Here is a 16,705-nt window from a genome sequence, read left to right on the forward strand (position 1 = left end):
TGACACATGAAACCCAACTATGCCAGCATTCTTGTCGAACACTAAGAATCCAGCAATGCAACAGCTCTTTTTAGAGAGACTGCATGCCAAGTTGGAGACTTACTGATGTTTCCTTCATCTGGAAAGGAAATTGGAAGACACTAACTCCCTTTGTTAACTACTTGAATAGACTCCATAATACAGCCAGTTTCCAGCCTCATTCAGCATGACACAAATTAATTATTTGGATGGAACTGGACAAGGAAAAAAGTGGAAAGAGAACCAACTCCACAGGGGCATAGCCTAAGCCAACAGCTGAGAACAATTTTCTGCACACAACTAGTTTTCACTCACAAGTGCTTAAAAAGGCCCTGCTCTATAGACAGTGTAGTTGTCTCAAAAGATTTGTATCATAAAAGTTATCATTTTGGGGAAAAAGGAGAGGACATGGCTCAGACTGCTCAGCAGGATGTGCAACACTGTAAATAAATAAATTAGATACAGCCATGTAAAAAGCTCTCGGTGCAGAGTAGACAAAACAGCTGTGGAAACAGCATGTAGAAGAAAAAGCTGCTCCGTGAAGAAGTACGGATTATATAATGTAGAGGGTTTTTTTTTTCTTTGCTAAGTTGTCGAACAAAGTCATCATATAAACTGTTAAAAAATGTTTTTGGAACATTAGTGCTAATAAAAAGGAGGAAATAAAGTACAGCTAGCAAGGGACAAGCCCTGTGCTAACTTCAAACAACTATGCTCCCCCATGTTGCCCCAAAAGCACGTTTCATGCTATTCCAAAGGACATCATGCTAATAGTTCTGAAGTGAGCCAAAGCGTTTAATGATTTTTCACTGTGAACGAATATCCATTAAGGGATGTCTGGGATTTTCAAAGGCGCTTAGAGGCCTAATAACAATGGGATTTGGGTTCCGACCTCCCCAGGGCTCTTTTGAAAATCATGGTCTAAGGTGACAGTATGAAACTATGTTTCTTCTAAGTCAAATGCTCTTCCTAACCTACTGCATTGCTGGGTCCCAGCAGCGGGAAAGCAAGCCTTAAAGTCACTAAAATAAGGGACTGGAGAAGGGATGAATGGGAGCTCAGTGAAAATTGTTCTTCCTGAGCACTCACCACATGCTGCCTATGTGAGATAGTTTTACTAAGAGCTCAGTTCGTCACACGTGTCTAAACTAACCCACATAAAAGTCATCTCTCTTTTAGGTCAGAAAGTATTTGCACTGGTGATTCAAGAGGGATCACAAAGGTGTTGACACAAAGGGTATGTCTACACTATGGAATAAGGTCCAATTTATAGAAGTCAGTTTTTTAGAAATCGGTTTTATATATTCGAGTGTGTGTGTCCCCACAGAAAATGCTCTAAGTGCATTAAGTGCATTAACTCGGCGGAGCGCTTCCACAGTACCGAGGCTAGAGTCGACTTCCGGAGCGTTGCACTGTGGGTAGCTATCCCACAGTTCCCGCAGTCTCCACCGCCCATTGGAATTCTGGGTTGAGATCCCAATGCCTGATGGGGCTAAAACATTGTCGCGGGTGGTTCTGGGTATATATCGTCAGGCCCCCCTTCCCTCCCTCCCTCCGTGAAAGCAAGGGCAGACAATCGTTTCGCGCCTTTTTCCTGAGTTACCTGTGCAGATGCCATACCACGGCAAGCATGGAGCCCGCTCAGGTAACCGTCACCGTATGTCTCCTGGGTGCTGGCAGACGTGGTACTGCATTGCTGCACAGTAGCAGCAACCCATTGCCTTGTGGCAGCAGACGGTACAGTGCGACTGGTAGCCGTCATCGTCATGTCCGAGGTGCTCCTGGCCACGTCGGCCATGAGCGCCTGGGCAGACATGGGCGCAGGGACTAAATTTGGAGTGACTTGACCAGGTCATTCTCTTTAGTCCTGCAGTCAGTCCTATTGAACCGTCTTATGGTGAGCAGGCAGGCGATACGGATTGCTAGCTGTCCTATTGTATCATCTTCTGCCGGGCAGGCAAGAGATGAGGATGGCTAGCAGTCCTACTGCACCATCTTCTGCCGAGCAGCCATGAGATGTGGATGGCATGCAGTCCTTCTGCACCGTCTGCTGCCAGCCAAAGATGTAAAAGATAAATGGAGTGGATCAAAACAAGAAATAGACCAGATTTGTTTTGTACTCATTTGCCTCCTCCCCCATCTAGGGGACTCATTCCTCTAGGTCACACTGGAGTCACTCACAGAGAAGGTGCAGCGAGGTAAATCTAGCCATGTATCAATCAGAGGCCAGACTAACCTCCTTGTTCCAATAAGAACAATAACTGAGGTGCACCATTTCTTATTGGAACCCTCCGTGAAGTCCTGCCTGAAATACTCCTTGATATGAAGCCACCCCCTTTGTTGATTTTAGCTCCCTGAAGCCAACCCTGTAAGCTGTGTCATCAGTCGCCCCTCCCTCCGTCAGTGCAACGGCAGACAATCGTTCCGCGCCTTTTTTCTGTGCGGACGCCATACCAAGGCAAGCATGGAGGCCGCTCAGCTCACTTTGGCAATTAGGAGCACATTAAACACCACACACATTATCCAGCAGTATATGCAGCACCAGAACCTGGCAAAGTGATACCGGGCGAGGAGGCGACGTCAGCGTGGTCACGTGAGTGATCAGGACATGGACACAGATTTCTCTGAAAGCATGGGCTCTGCCAATGCATGCATCATGGTGCTAATGGGGCAGGTTCATGCTGTGGAACGCCAATTCTGGGCTCGGGAAACAAGCACAGACTGGTGGGCCCGCATAGTGTTGCAGGTCTCGGACGATTCCCAGTGGCTGCGAAACTTTCGCATGCGTAAGGGCACTTTCATGGAACTTTGTGACTTGCTTTCCCCTGCCCTGAAGCGCATGAATACCAAGATGAGAGCAGCCCTCACAGTTGAGAAGTGAGTGGCGATAGCCCTGTGGAAGCTTGCAACGCCAGACAGCTACCGGTCAGTTGGGAATCAATTTGGATTGGGCAAATCTACTGTTGGGGCTGCTGTGATGCAAGTAGCCCACTCAATCAAAGATCTGCTGATATCAAGGGTAGTGACCCTGGGAAATGTGCAGGTCATAGTGGATGGCTTTGCTGCAATGGGATTCCCTAACTGTGGTGGGGCCATAGACGGAACCCATATCCCTATCTTGGCACCGGAGCACCAAGCCGCCGAGTACATAAACCGCAAGGGGTACTTTTCAATAGTACTGCAAGCTCTGGTGGATCACAAGGGACGTTTCACCAACATCAACGTGGGATGGCCGGGAAAGGTACATGACGCTCGCATCTTCAGGAACTCTGGACTGTTTCAAAAGCTGCAGGAAGGGACTTTATTCCCAGACCAGAAAATAACTGTTGGGGATGTTGAAATGCCTATATGTATCGTTGGGGACCCAGCCTACCCCTTAATGCCAGGGCCGTACACAGGCAGCCTGGACAGTAGTCAGGAGCTGTTCAACTACAGGCTGAGCAAGTGCAGAATGGTGGTAGAATGTGCATTTGGACGTTTAAAGGCGCGCTGGCGCAGTTTACTGACTCGCTTAGACCTCAGCGAAACCAACATTCCCACTGTTATTACTGCTTGCTGTGTGCTCCACAATATCTGTGAGAGTAAGGGGGAGATGTTTATGGCGGGGTCGGAGGTTGAGGCAAATCGCCTGGCTGCTGGTTACGCGCAGCCAGACACCAGGGCGGTTAGAAGAGCACAGGAGGGCACGGTACGCATAAGAGAAGCTTTGAAAACCAGTTTCATGACTGGCCAGGCTACGGTGTGAAAGTTCTGTTTGTTTCTCCTTGATGAAACCCCCTGCCCCTTGGTTCATTCTACTTCCCTGTAAGCTAACCACCCTCCCCTCCTTCCTTCGATCACCGCTTGCAGAGGCAATAAAGTCATTGTTGCTTCACATTCATGCATTCTTTATTCATTCATCACACAAATAGGGGGATGACTACCAAGGTAGCCCAGGAGGGGTGGTGGAAGAGGGAAGGAAAATGCCACACAGCACTTTAAAAGTTTACAACTTTAAAATTTATTGAATGCCAGCCTTCTTTTTTTGGGGCAATCCTCTGTGGTGGAGTGGCTGGTTGGCCGGTGGCCCCCCCGCTGCATTCTTGGGCGTCTGGGTGTGGAGGCTATGGAACTTGGGGAGGAGGGCGGTTGGTTACACAGGGACTGTAGTGGCCGTCTGTGCTCCAGCTGCCTTTGCTGCAGCTCAACCATACACTGGAGCATACTGGTTTGGTCCTCCAGCAGCCTCAGCGTTGAATCCTGCCTCCTCTCATCACGCTGCCGCCACATTTGAGCTTCAGCCCTGTCTTCAGCCCGCCACTTACTCTCTTCAGCCCGCCACCTCTCCTCCGGTCATTTTGTGCTTTCCTGCACTCTGACATTATTTGCCTCCACGCATTCGTCTGTTCTCTGTCAGTGTGGGAGGACAGCATGAGCTCGGAGAACATTTCATCGCGAGTGCGTTTTTTTTTTCTTTCTAAGCTTCACTAGCCTCTGGGAAGGAGAAGATCCTGTGATCACTGAAACATATGCAGCTGGTGGAGAAAAAAAAAGGGACAGCGGTATTTAAAAAGACACATTTTATAAAACAGTGGCTACACTCTTTCAGGGTAAACCTTGCTGTTAACATTACATACATAGCACATGTGCTTTCGTTACGAGGTCACATTTTGCCTCCCCCCACCGCGTGGCTACCCCTCAACCCTCCCCCCTCCCCGTGGCTAACAGCGGGGAAACATTTCTGTTTAGCCACAGGCAAACAGCCCAGCAGGAACGGGCTCCGCTGAGTGTCCCCTGAAGACAAGCACCCTATTTCAACCAGGTGACCATGAATTATATCTCACTCTCCTGAGGATAACACAGAGAGATAAAGAATGGATGTTGTTTGAACGCCAGCAAACATACACTGCAATGCTTTGTTGTACAATGATTCCCGAGTACGTGTTACTGGCCTGGAGTGGTAAAGTGTCCTACCATGAAGGATGCAATAAGGCTGCCCTCCCCAGAAACCTTTTGCAAAGGCTTTGGGAGTACATCCAGGAGAGCCGCGAATGCCAGGGCAAAGTAATCCTTTCACATGCTTGCTTTTAAACCATGTATAGTATTTTAAAAGGTACACTCACCGGAGGTCCCTTCTCCACCTGCCGGGTCCAGGAAGCAGCCTTGGGTGGGTTCAGGAAGTACTGGGTCCAGGTCCAGGGTGAGAAACAATTCCTGGCTGTCGGGAAAACCGGTTTCTCCGCTTGCTTGCTGTGAGCTATCTTCTTCATCCCCAAAACCTGCTTCCGTGTTGCCTCCATCTCCATTGAAGGAGTCAAACAACACGGCTGGGGTAGTGGTGGCTGAACCTCCTAAAATGGCATGCAGCTCATCATAGAAGCGGTATGTTTGGGGCTCTGACCCGGAGCGGCCGTTCGCCTCTCTGGTTTTCTGGTAGGCTTGCCTCAGCTCCTTAAGTTTCATGCGGCACTGCTTCGGGTCCCTGTTATGGCCTCTGTCCTTCATGCCCTGGGAGATTTTGACAAAGGTTTTGGCATTTCGAAAACTGGAACGGAGTTCTGATAGCACGGATTCCTCTCCCCATACAGGAATCAGATCCCATACCTCCCGTTCGGTCCATGCTGGAGCTCTTTTGCAATTCTGGGACTCCATCATGGTCACCTCTGCTGATGAGCTCTGCATGGTCACCTGCATCTTGCCACGCTGGCCAAACAGGAAATGAGATTCAGAAGTTCACGGTTCTTTTCCTGTCTACCTGGCCAGTGCATCTGAGTTGAGAGTGCTGTCTAGAGCGGTCACAAGGGAGCACTCTGGGATAGCTCCCGGAGGCCAATACCGTTGATCTGTGTCCACAGTACCCCAAATTCGAGCCGGCAAGGCCGATTTAAGCGCTAATCCACTTGTCAGGGGTGGAGTAAGGAAATCGATTTTAAGAGCCCTTTATAAGAGCCCGAAATAAAGGGCTTCATCGTGTGGACAGGTGCAGGTTTACATCAATTTAACGCTGCTAAATTCGACCTAAAGTCCTAGTGTAGACCAGGGCAAAGGTCTTTAGAAAGTATTTATTCACATAGCAGTTCCCATACTTAGAGAGGAGAATGCAGGAGCAATTAGCATTCACTTAGGGCTGATCTACACTGAAATCCTACATCAGCCTAACTACATCTCTCAGGGGTGTGTGGAATCCCTCCGGTTGCTGTAGTATGGGTCTACACTGAAGTGTTGCTGCAGCTGTGCCAATGTAGTGTTTCAAGGGCAGACAAGCCCTTAAGCTTCTTGGCAATGTTGGGTCAACGACTCTCCTTTGCTGCGCTGGTGCAAAATTGGGACAGGGAATAGAGAAGGCGTAGGAGCCTTCGTCTTCTCTGCTCCCATGCAAGCAGCAGGGAGAATATCCCTTGAGCACTCTGGAGAGCTCTAGGTCTGGGGCTTGGCTACTAAGTCAACCCGTGCACCACAGCACCAAAGGGGCATGGCCTGCTACTCACACCACGCAGACCCAGCACACTAGCTGTCTGTCACCTGCCGTTAGCAGACCATGCTAGCTGCAGCATGCACATCTTCTTTTCAGCACAGCAGTTTAAGTGTCCACCACTGCACATCCCCTAAGCCAGTCCCATGGAACCATGTCCATACTGTCAAGATTTCTGGAGCTGAAGAAATATCTACCAGTGCCATTGCTCTGAGCCACCCGAACAGCCAGGATGGGATCTGGGCCTTTGTATTATAAGTATTTACATTCCTAATTCAAAATGACTAAGGAGGCTTCAGAGTAACAGCTGTGTTAGTCTGTATTCGCAAAAAGAAAAGGAGTACTTGTGGCACCTTAGAGACTAACCAATTTTGGTTAGTCTCTAAGGTGCCACAAGTACTCCTTTTCTTTAAGGAGGCTTGTTTACTTAACATCTATGAGTTAGGAGCAAAGACCAAACTTACCTGGCTGATCATAGGAAGCCCACGCTAGATTTTCTCCACATTTTCCATTTGAAGACTCAGGGCTGTGTTGGAGGACCCTGGTGCTAGCCAGTGTTTCTGCATACCTAGCAAAGGAATCATATGCCAGTGACAGAGCAGTACCAGCTAATATCGCATGCAGAGAGCAGTCACACTGACCTGGGGGTTTATAATCCTGTTACTGAATTTCCAGGTGCCTAAAGTAGTGGGTGCTCCGAGATCAACACAGATCTCAGCAGCATGAGGAGAAGAGTCCAGAGCCCTTCTGCCTTCTTATTGCCTCTAGGGCCTCTGCACTTCTATTACAGCATGACTCTCTGCCACAGAGGCTTTGGAGGCAACAAGGTACAAAGTCTCATGTCACTGAGATCTGCGTAGATCCTGGAGAATCCAGGAGCTGCAGCCTCTGCCACTTCTGTGTATGGAGAAGAGCCTGCAGAAACTGCTGTAAGTGCCAATTCCTATAGTTTTTAGTCCCCTGTATAGGAAAAATCTGCATAGGGACAATATGGATTATAAATTAGAATATATTTGGGGGCAGGGTTCCCAAGTCCCCGGCCAGAAGCTATTAAGAGAACAAATTAATTGTGGTATAAGAGGTAAATAGTCATGGATTAGAGACTGTTTAAGAGACAAAAAAGAGTGAGCAGTAAATAAATAGTCCATTTTCAGTGTGGACAGAGGTGATTTCAAAGCATTTAAGCCCAGAAGAACCATTAGATCATCTAGTCCAGCGACTCCCAAACCGCAGTACATGAACACGGGATGGGAGCCTGTTGGAAGGGTTACATCCAAAACTCTAAAAAACCCTTTCGGTTTCAAAGGAACAGTCGTTGCCTGCACTGCGGAGACCAAAAAATGCCCAAGAAGCAACATGTATCGGGGGTAGCCATGTTAGTCTGTGTCCACAAAACCAATGAGGAGTCTGGTGGCACCTTAAAGACTAATAGATTTATTTGGGCAAAGGCTTTTGTGGCTAAAAAACCCACTTCTTCAGATGCACCATGAAAGCTTTTTTTTACCCCAATAAATCTGTTAGTCTTTAAGGTGCCACTGGACTTCAAGAAGCCACATGGCACTTTCAGCCACAAAGGTGAATGACTTGCCAATTGCTCCGGTGCAGTAGTTTTATTCGGTGGTGTGCTGAGTGCTGTGGCTGTCCACCGGGGCGCTCTACTCTCACCAGACACCCAGCTAGCTGCCTTTCTGATATATTATTATTTGCGTCACTGTAGTGCCTAGGAGCCTCAGTCACGGACAAGGCCCCAGTTGTGCTAGGCACTGCACACAGAACAGAAGGCCAGACTAGTCTTCTACTTGTACTGGGCTGCACTGCTCAAGTTATTGTAGCAAACTCGCAAAGTTCCCTGTCGTGCCACAAGAGCTCCTCTCATCCGAAAAGACACAGACAGGCAGGGCTGGTTCAGGGCAGCTGCAAAGCTCACAGTCACAGGGAACCATGGGATTGAAGGCCTCCTTACCCCCACCACACACATAAGTAACCGCTGCAGAGTTCCTTTGCACTTCCTGCCCCACAGAGGCTGAGGCCTGACCCCTGCAGAGCTGGAAGGCAGGGGATGCATGCAGAATGCCCCCTGTCTCTGCAGGGAGGCCAGGAGGGTGGGGTGGCAGCTGGTCAAGTCCAGTGAATAAAAGCCTGGCTACAGGACTAAGCAGAGTCACAGTGCTCTGGCTGCAATCTGAGCTTCATCCTAAGAGTGGGGGCCACTGTGCAGTTTGCCCAGGATTGCAGATGTCCATGGGCCCTGTTTGGGCGTGGAGGCTAGAACTGCTGAGGAGCAAAAGGTCTCCTGGAGCTGAACCTGCCTGGTGCCCAGATAAAGGCCCCAACTTCCAGCAAAGACTCTTCCACCATCGCTTAAAGTGGAGGGGGCAGGAAGGAGCATGCAAAAGATGACAGACCTAGCAAAAGAAATTTAAACTCAAGCTGGGTTGCTGAGGGGTGCACTGTAAGCACTGTTTTACCAAAGGTGCTGCTCCCAGGTTATGATAGAACCCCCACCCCTTCTTTCAGACAACTTTAAGCACTGTCCTCACCTCTCTACCCTACCCCCTGAGTCCCCCAGCCCTTTCACACATATACACCCCCTTTTCATTAATGGTACTGTTCTTTTTCTCTGAGAGCTACTCAAAGTATTTTGTGTTTTTCTTGATTTACATCTTGCGAAAGGAAAACAACGTGACCTTTGGCTTGTGTTCAGTGACCATCCAGATAAGAATTAGCAGGAACTCTGAATTTAAATGAGATGATTTAAAAAGTCAAGCCACTGCATGTAGTACAACCGCATACTGACACAGATCAATGCATCATGGATGAGATATTTAACTGTTTCCTTGTAATCCGAGTACTACAAAAGGCCAATTATAATAATGGCTGCTTCAATGTGCTGCTTCTTGTTGCACTGTCTAAAAACCTGAGATGTTTTCAAATGATATTATAATAAAATATTTTAGGCTTCTGTATGCATTTATTTTTCTATAGATTCTGGAAATGCATAAGGTAAGCCTATTAAGGCCTAAAATAAATATGCACAACAAGGACAAATTTTCATGTGGTATCTCAAACATAAATTTTTTTAGGAAGGTAGTATGTGAATCAGTCCAGTTTGGGAGCCATAGATCTACTCTGTCCTCATGTCTATCACTCGGCATTTCACACAGAGACCTCTAAACTGAACCCAGTGATGTATTAATTTTTTTTAATAAAAAAAGCATTTCAGTCATCAGGAGACTAAACTGTTGTGTGCCACAAGCAGAAGAGGAGAGACCAAGGTGCCACCAATGCCCAAGTTTTCTGTGAAGTCTTCTGCACAGTGGGAGGCATCAGTTAATGACAGGGAATTGCTTGATTGAGGGTGTACAGCGAAGTTGTCCAAGGTGCTCTACTAGGACCGGTATTTAATATATTAATGATTGGAATAGGGGCTTACATCTGCAATGACACAAAAGTTATTAGGTGCTTGTAGTGCCTGTTTACACTAGTATCTGAGTGCCTTCCAAAGTTAAAATAAATAAATACTGTACACCAAGGCGACTAACATCAGTCAAGCAAAGGTTTCTCTCCGTTCCATGCCATACTGGGAAAAGTTAAGTGGTAAATTAGTCAAGAACAGAGAGGATTGTGAGGAATTCCAGAACTTAACAATACTACACAATTGGGCAGCACAATGGCAGATGACATTCAATAGAGACAAATGCAAGGTAATACACATTTGAAAGAATAATTTGAGCTATTCATAAACATTGTTGTTTATATTAACTGTAATCATGCAGGAGAAGACCTAGGGTGGCTGTGGACAACCCAGTGTAAGGCAATCAGTTAAAATACCAAAAATTTAGGATGCATAAAGAATGGGTTAGAGAACAGTAAGAATATTACTGTTTATATACAATCAATAGTGTGGCACCACCTGGAATATGGGGCTAAGTTCTGGTCACTTAAAGAAAAGGAATACTTGTGGCACCTTAGAGACTAACCAATTTATTTGAGCATAAGCTTTCGTGAGCTACAGCTCACTACAGGACTCGGATGCATACTGTGGAAACTGCATACTGGTCACTGCATCTCAAAAAGAATATGAGAGAAGTAGGAGTCGTCCAAAAGTGACCAATGAAAAGGACTGTAGAAATGGGGAGGCTCCTGAAGGAAAGACTGAAAATAGCAGGACTATTCATTTTAGAGAGAAGACAAATACAAGGGAACCCAAGAGAGATGTACAATAATTAATGGTGTAGAGAAAGGCAATTGGAAGCATCTCAAATAAAACAAGGGGACATCAGATATAATTATAACACAACAAATTTTGAAGCATTTTTTAAAATCAAGCCCTAATTAACCTGGGGTTCTCACTACTGCATGATTTATTGAGGTCAAAATTTAGTAATACTCAAAAATGATTTATTGATATAGATAACAAGAAGACTTGTTTACTACACAGTTACATTAGAAGGATAAAAGGATATAAGCTTACATGCTTTAGGACACAAACCAACCACTATCTATCTGTCAGGAGTAGAAAGAAACTTATTTTAAGGGTCGGTTATTTCATATATTGTCCATTCTCAGATTTTGTATACCTTCTTTTGTATGTTCTAGTACACCTACTTTCAGGGACCCTAGAAAGACTAGTGTGCTGATGCAGTGTGGTAGTTCCTACGTTTCTAAAAGAGGATTTCTTCCGTCCTCCTTCCCTCAGAGCACAAAATAGTAGTCTCACAAAAATGTGTATTAATCAAAGCTCTGGTCTTATTATATTAGTCAAAGCTATGTGAAATTATTGTATCTCTCCACTATTCCATCTCCAGAATAGGGTACTTTTGGAGATGACAAGAGTAGGATCCTGGGATGCATAGACAGGGGAATCTCGAGTAGGAGTAGAGAGGTTATTTTATCCCTGTATTTGGTACTGGTGCAACCACTAGTGGAATACTGTGTCCAATTCTGGTGCCCACAATTTGTGAAGAATGTTGATAAACTGGAGAGGGTTCAGAGAAGAACCATAAGAATGATTAAAGCATTAGAAAACATGCCTTACAGTGATAAGACTCAAGAAGCAAAATCTATTTATCTTAAGAGAAGATTAAGAGGTAACTTGATTGCCATGTATAAGTACCTATGAGGGAAACCAATATTTAATAATGGACTCTTCAGTCTAACAGAGAAAGATGTAACACACTCCAATGGATGGAAGTTGAAGTTAGACCAATTCAGACTGGAAATAAGGTGTAAATTTTTAACAGTGAGAGTAATTAACCATTGGAACAATTTTACCAAAGGTCGTGGTGGGTTCTCCATTACTGGCATTTTTAAAATCAAAACTGGATGTTTTGCTAAAAGATCTGCTTTAGGAATTATTTGGGGGAAGTTCTATGGTCTGTGCTATACAGGAGGTCAGACTAGACTATCAGAATGGTCCCTTCTGGCCTTAGAAGCTAGGAATATGAATACCTCCACCACCATGAGAGATTCACTGGTACGGAAGCATCATTTATGGAAGCATCATACATTGGAGGCAACACCTCAACAAAAGACAATACATGGCAAAGTGCACATATTTCTGGGCTATGCATAGGCAATCCCAGCGCTGGGTAATAGAATAAATAGAATGTGCTATGCGTAATTCATATATGTGATAAAAGTCTCATTACAAGAAAGGAAAGGTTGAACTCACTGTTGTGCTCCACTGTTTAACTTCTTGCAAAGCTTCAGTGGCGGGACGCCATGCTTCTTCCTGTAGTCATTGTGGGCTTTTAAGACCTCTTCAGCAAATTGTTTGGAAGCTGAAATAATGCAAAATATTGGAAAGGTCTATCAAATACAGGCTTCATTAAAATCAGGAAAAGAAAACTTGAAATATATTGGGAAGCTGGTAGAGCACTCTGAATGAATCCAAAGAATACTGTGTGCGCTGTTCAGTGAAATAACAACAGAGCTGTACCACCCTAATTACCTATGAGCAGAATGAAATGAAGCCAGAAATATAGCAAGTGCTTTACATCTAAGAATTTCGAAAGGTGTTATATATATTTAAATACCTACCTATGACCTCAAGAGGGAGTTATGTGGGTTAATTGATTATTAATTGATCATTATTGATTAATGCCTGCAGAACACAGAACAATAAGGCTCTTTTACACCACGGTAGCAGTGTAAAGAGGTCTTAAAGTAAGCATAATTTAAGGCCCTTTTATACTGCTAGGTCATAAGTGTAACCTGAGTGTAAATCAGAATCAGGCCCTTTGAGATACTTTTTTGGAAGGACACTATATAAGTAGCATTATATTATGATGATGAATAAAAATAAAGGAGTTTTTTATACAGGACCATTCTACATATGTCAACCCCCCCTGTACAGATAGTCAAAAGACTATGTTAAGATATATGCAAATATTTTGAAGTATACATTGCATAAAGTCACTCTCCCCCCCACACCACTCCCCATCACCCAGTACTAGAAAAAAAATGTATGAGGAATTGAAAATACAAATCAGGGGTTAAAGACTGAAACAATCACCACAAATATTGAGAGGCGAGACAGGAAAGGATTGTTTTGTTTCTTGTAAAAATTTGCTTTTTCAAAAACTTTAAGATGTTTATTTTTATACCCTGGTAATCTTCACCTTTAAGACAGCAAACAAGGGGTGAATAAGTAGTGATATATGGTGTCACTGGAATAGTGAAGCAGGAGCAACTCACTTTGTTGACGGCAGTAAGAAGTTTGCAGAGACTGGAGTTTCCTAGATGCAATGAGCCAAAAAGCCATTAGGAAAGGTTTCAAAAAATGAACAAGGGAAATTTTGAGACATCATAGATTTACAACGGTTTTGCTGAATTTTTCCAAACTTCACAGAGAAACTATACTTTAGGATAAGCTGTGGTGTGTGAAGTTTCAGTTTCTTTTGGAGACGGTTTGGATTTGAAAAAGAAAAAAATATATATACAAACCTTAAATGGGAAGCTAGTTTCAACTTTAACTACTGCTGCTCTACAAGAGGACAATTCCCATTAGAATGTTAATTCCAACTCCCCAGTGATGCAGAATTGTTCACTATTATCCATTTAATTATGTTTTATCGAGTCTATTTTTAAATATCCTAAACAACAGGACTTCCAACTCTTCCCCTGTAAAATCATTTCCAGTTTATTTCACCTCCTGGTTGGGAAGTTTTTCCTGTTATTAACCTTATGTTTTCCTAAATTTCTTCTCAATACACTGCCTGCAGAGGCTGGGGAGCTGAGTGGGCCACTCCGAGCTCTGGGGGCCCCCACTGCCTGTGCGGGTTCGGAGCTCCAGGGTCCCCCCACCACCTGCAGGGGCCGGGAGCTTTGAAGGACCCAGGGTGGCTCGAAGCTCCTGGGTCCCTTGCCGCTCCGAGCTCTGGGGGCCCCACCGCCTGCGTTGGGCTGGGAGCGGGGGAGGGAGGCGGCCACCTGAAACAGCTCAGAGCTGTGGGGGCCCCTGCCGACCACATCGGCCAGGAGCTCTCAGAGGGCCCACACCACTGGCCGGGAGCTACTGGGGGCCCCTGCTGCCTGCGGCGGCCAGGAGCTACATCCCCGCTCCCGTGGCGGCTGGACGCTCCGAGGGGCCTGTGGCCACGGAGGGTGGCAGGAGAACCTGCAGCTCCTGGCTGACAGGGCTGAATTCATGGAGGTCGCTGGAAGTCATGGATTCCGTGTCTTCTGTGACCTCCATGGAAAAATTTTAGCCTTAGTTATGTACAGTAAAATGACAGGTGTACATTCGTCAGAAGACACTATGAATGAGTGTTGAGTGGCAGAACAGTGTGATTTGCACCAGTTTGACATTAAATAAACATTAAACTAATCCCTGAAATAAAGATTAACAACTTCCACTGAAGTCAATGTGACTTGTGTTCACTTATGCAGGTCTGAATTTGGCAATGGGAGTTTTCTGGGTGATGTAACTTTATTAAAAGAAACCAGCCTAGCATCCTCCCCTACATCTTCCTGTAAGATGTTTTTCCTTCCACTTGTATTCTGTACTCACTTTTCATACCTTTAAATGCCAAATTGGTGCCAGTTATACCACTTTTCCTCTTAAACTCACATACACCCATTTTCTGAACAATTTACGCCACCATTTTTGTTATCACTGAATTTGGCTCAGAGATTGCTTTAGGAGTTGCATCTGCATGCTCCAAGCTGCACTTGCCGGAATAAGAGCCATACTACTGCATGCAACAACTAATCAAATTCCACGATGACTGACTGATGTCATCTACAGTGGATTAGCACTTCTGTCCTGTATCAAACAGTGGAAAATCTTGGACAGCAAGGGAGAGAGCTTTTATTCAAATACAAATTGTGACAGATGCTTTTGAAACATGTGTTAGGATATAGATATGCAGGCCTATCTGTAAAGGCCTATACTTTAAAACTTTAGGTGTATTCTTATCACTTAGCTAGTTATAGAGGTACAAAACAAGAATCAAAATCACAGTCTACCTGTTTATAGGCCTTCTCTCACTATGATAGTCTAAGGCCATGTTCTTAGGCTAAGATCTTTGGCTAAGCAGCAGAGGCAGCCATAAGCTGGGAAGTGTATGGTCACATCCTCACATATCAAACTCGTCACATTGAAATAAGGCAATCTAGGGCTCTTAAAAAGGTGATCGGATCTATCACCTCCAGAGAAAGGGAAGAGCCTAGAAGATTTAAAGGAAACTTAGTTTGATAGCACCCTATCCGGCAAGAACTCACTTATCAATAGGTGGGATGTGAAATCCTCATTTCTTTGTTGTTCTATCACTGTAGTCCCTATTTCCCTATTGTTTGTCTGTATAATCTCTGTTTGGTTCTGTGATTGTTTCTGTCTGCTGTATAATTAATTTTGCTGGGTGTAAACTAAATAAGGTGGTGGGATATAATTGGTTAGATAATCATGTTACAATATGTTAGGATTGGTTAGTTAAATTTCAGTAAAATGATTGGTTAAGGTATAGCTCAGCCGAACTCAAGTTTTACTATATAGTCTACAGTCAATCAGGAAGTAAGGGGTGGAATGGGAACAAGGAATGGGGGTGGGGGAATTGGAATCATGTTTTGCTGAAGGGGGGAATGGGAACAGGGACACAGGCAAGGCTCTGTGGTGTCAGAGCTGGGAAGGGGGACACTAAGGAAGGAAATTGGAATCATTGCTTGCTGGAAGTTTACCCCAATAAACATTGAATTGTTTGCACCTTCGGACTTCGGTTATTGTTGCTCTCTGTTCATGCGAGAAGGACCATGGAAGTAAGCGGGTGAAGGAATAAGCCCCCTAACAACATGGACTATTCAATGACTATTATATAAATGTTATATGTATCTTTGTGGGCTTGCAAGTGAGCATCCCTGGCTCAATGGGTAAGTTAAAAATGTTTCCTGCAGTAAATCAATGGATGACAGTTAATGAACATCCCCAATTCTGAAACAATGCAGATAAGTTTTTGAAATTACGTCTCCTTGCAGAAATAGCGTATATTGGTTTGACCTAGTTCAAGAAGCCTATGAATACAGAGGACCTGAAACTGTACACAGTGACAGCCCTGACCTGGGAGAGGGTCATTCACACTTGATCAAAGAGCTGACATGAGTCTGTGCCCATAGACAGGCCCTGTGAGAGGACCTGAAGTGCTTTAAAGCCTGCCAGGGTTTCCATATGAAAGATGGATGACCACCTGAAAAACCATGAGCTTATGAGCTGTTTATTGTTTTTTAAGATATGTTTGAGCTGAAATGTTTTTGTTCTAAAAAAATAGTATGCTACTTTATGAGAGCTGGTTGGTCACTGAATAACCTTGTCATTGCCTCTGAAGTGAGAGGTGCTGAGGTGATCACAGAATGACAGGTATGTAGTCATGTCTGGAGGGAGAGGATTGTGGGATCTTGCCCTGAGAAAGGTGACAGCTAAAGGCCTAAGACCTAATGAGATACACTCATGGGGACCATGGAGGTTTGGAAGTATAGTTAACTCAGGAACTGTGACACAAATATCTCCAATAACAGCAAGAGCAAAAGAGAAAAATACTAGCCAAAGAGTCCAGAGATTTACAAGATCATGTAAATAGTCACTCAACGTATTAGCAGAAACATAGCACTGAAAATTATTTTTGCACTCACATTTTGGCTTACAAAAGCAAATAAGTAACAGACACAGCTGACAATACCAACAATTTCCTCAAGGCTTAGCAAAGATTACTTAATTTTGCCTAGAGTTTCTCTGTCTCTTTC

At 44.8% G+C, this 16,705-nt stretch overlaps 1 protein-coding gene across 3 annotated transcripts in view; it reads right to left on the bottom strand.

Moving 5' to 3' along the window:
- Positions 1 to 16,705, bottom strand: part of GLIPR2 (GLI pathogenesis related 2) — a 42,993-nt gene that overhangs the window by 14,871 nt on the left and 11,417 nt on the right. For 2 of the 3 annotated variants that reach the window (XM_073332547.1, XM_073332545.1), the window contains exons 2-3: positions 12,144 to 12,252; positions 6,934 to 7,037 (exon numbers count right to left, since the gene is read on the bottom strand). In XM_073332547.1, the coding sequence (XP_073188648.1) occupies positions 6,934 to 7,037; positions 12,144 to 12,252 (213 nt within the window). Of the gene's footprint in view, positions 1 to 3,420; positions 4,533 to 5,120; positions 5,506 to 6,933; positions 7,038 to 12,143; positions 12,253 to 16,705 lie in introns of those variants that run through there. The other variant, XM_073332544.1, reaches the window with a different exon arrangement.

This window comes from Lepidochelys kempii, chromosome 2 (assembly GCF_965140265.1).
Source record: "Lepidochelys kempii isolate rLepKem1 chromosome 2, rLepKem1.hap2, whole genome shotgun sequence".
NCBI lineage: Eukaryota > Metazoa > Chordata > Testudines > Cheloniidae > Lepidochelys > Lepidochelys kempii.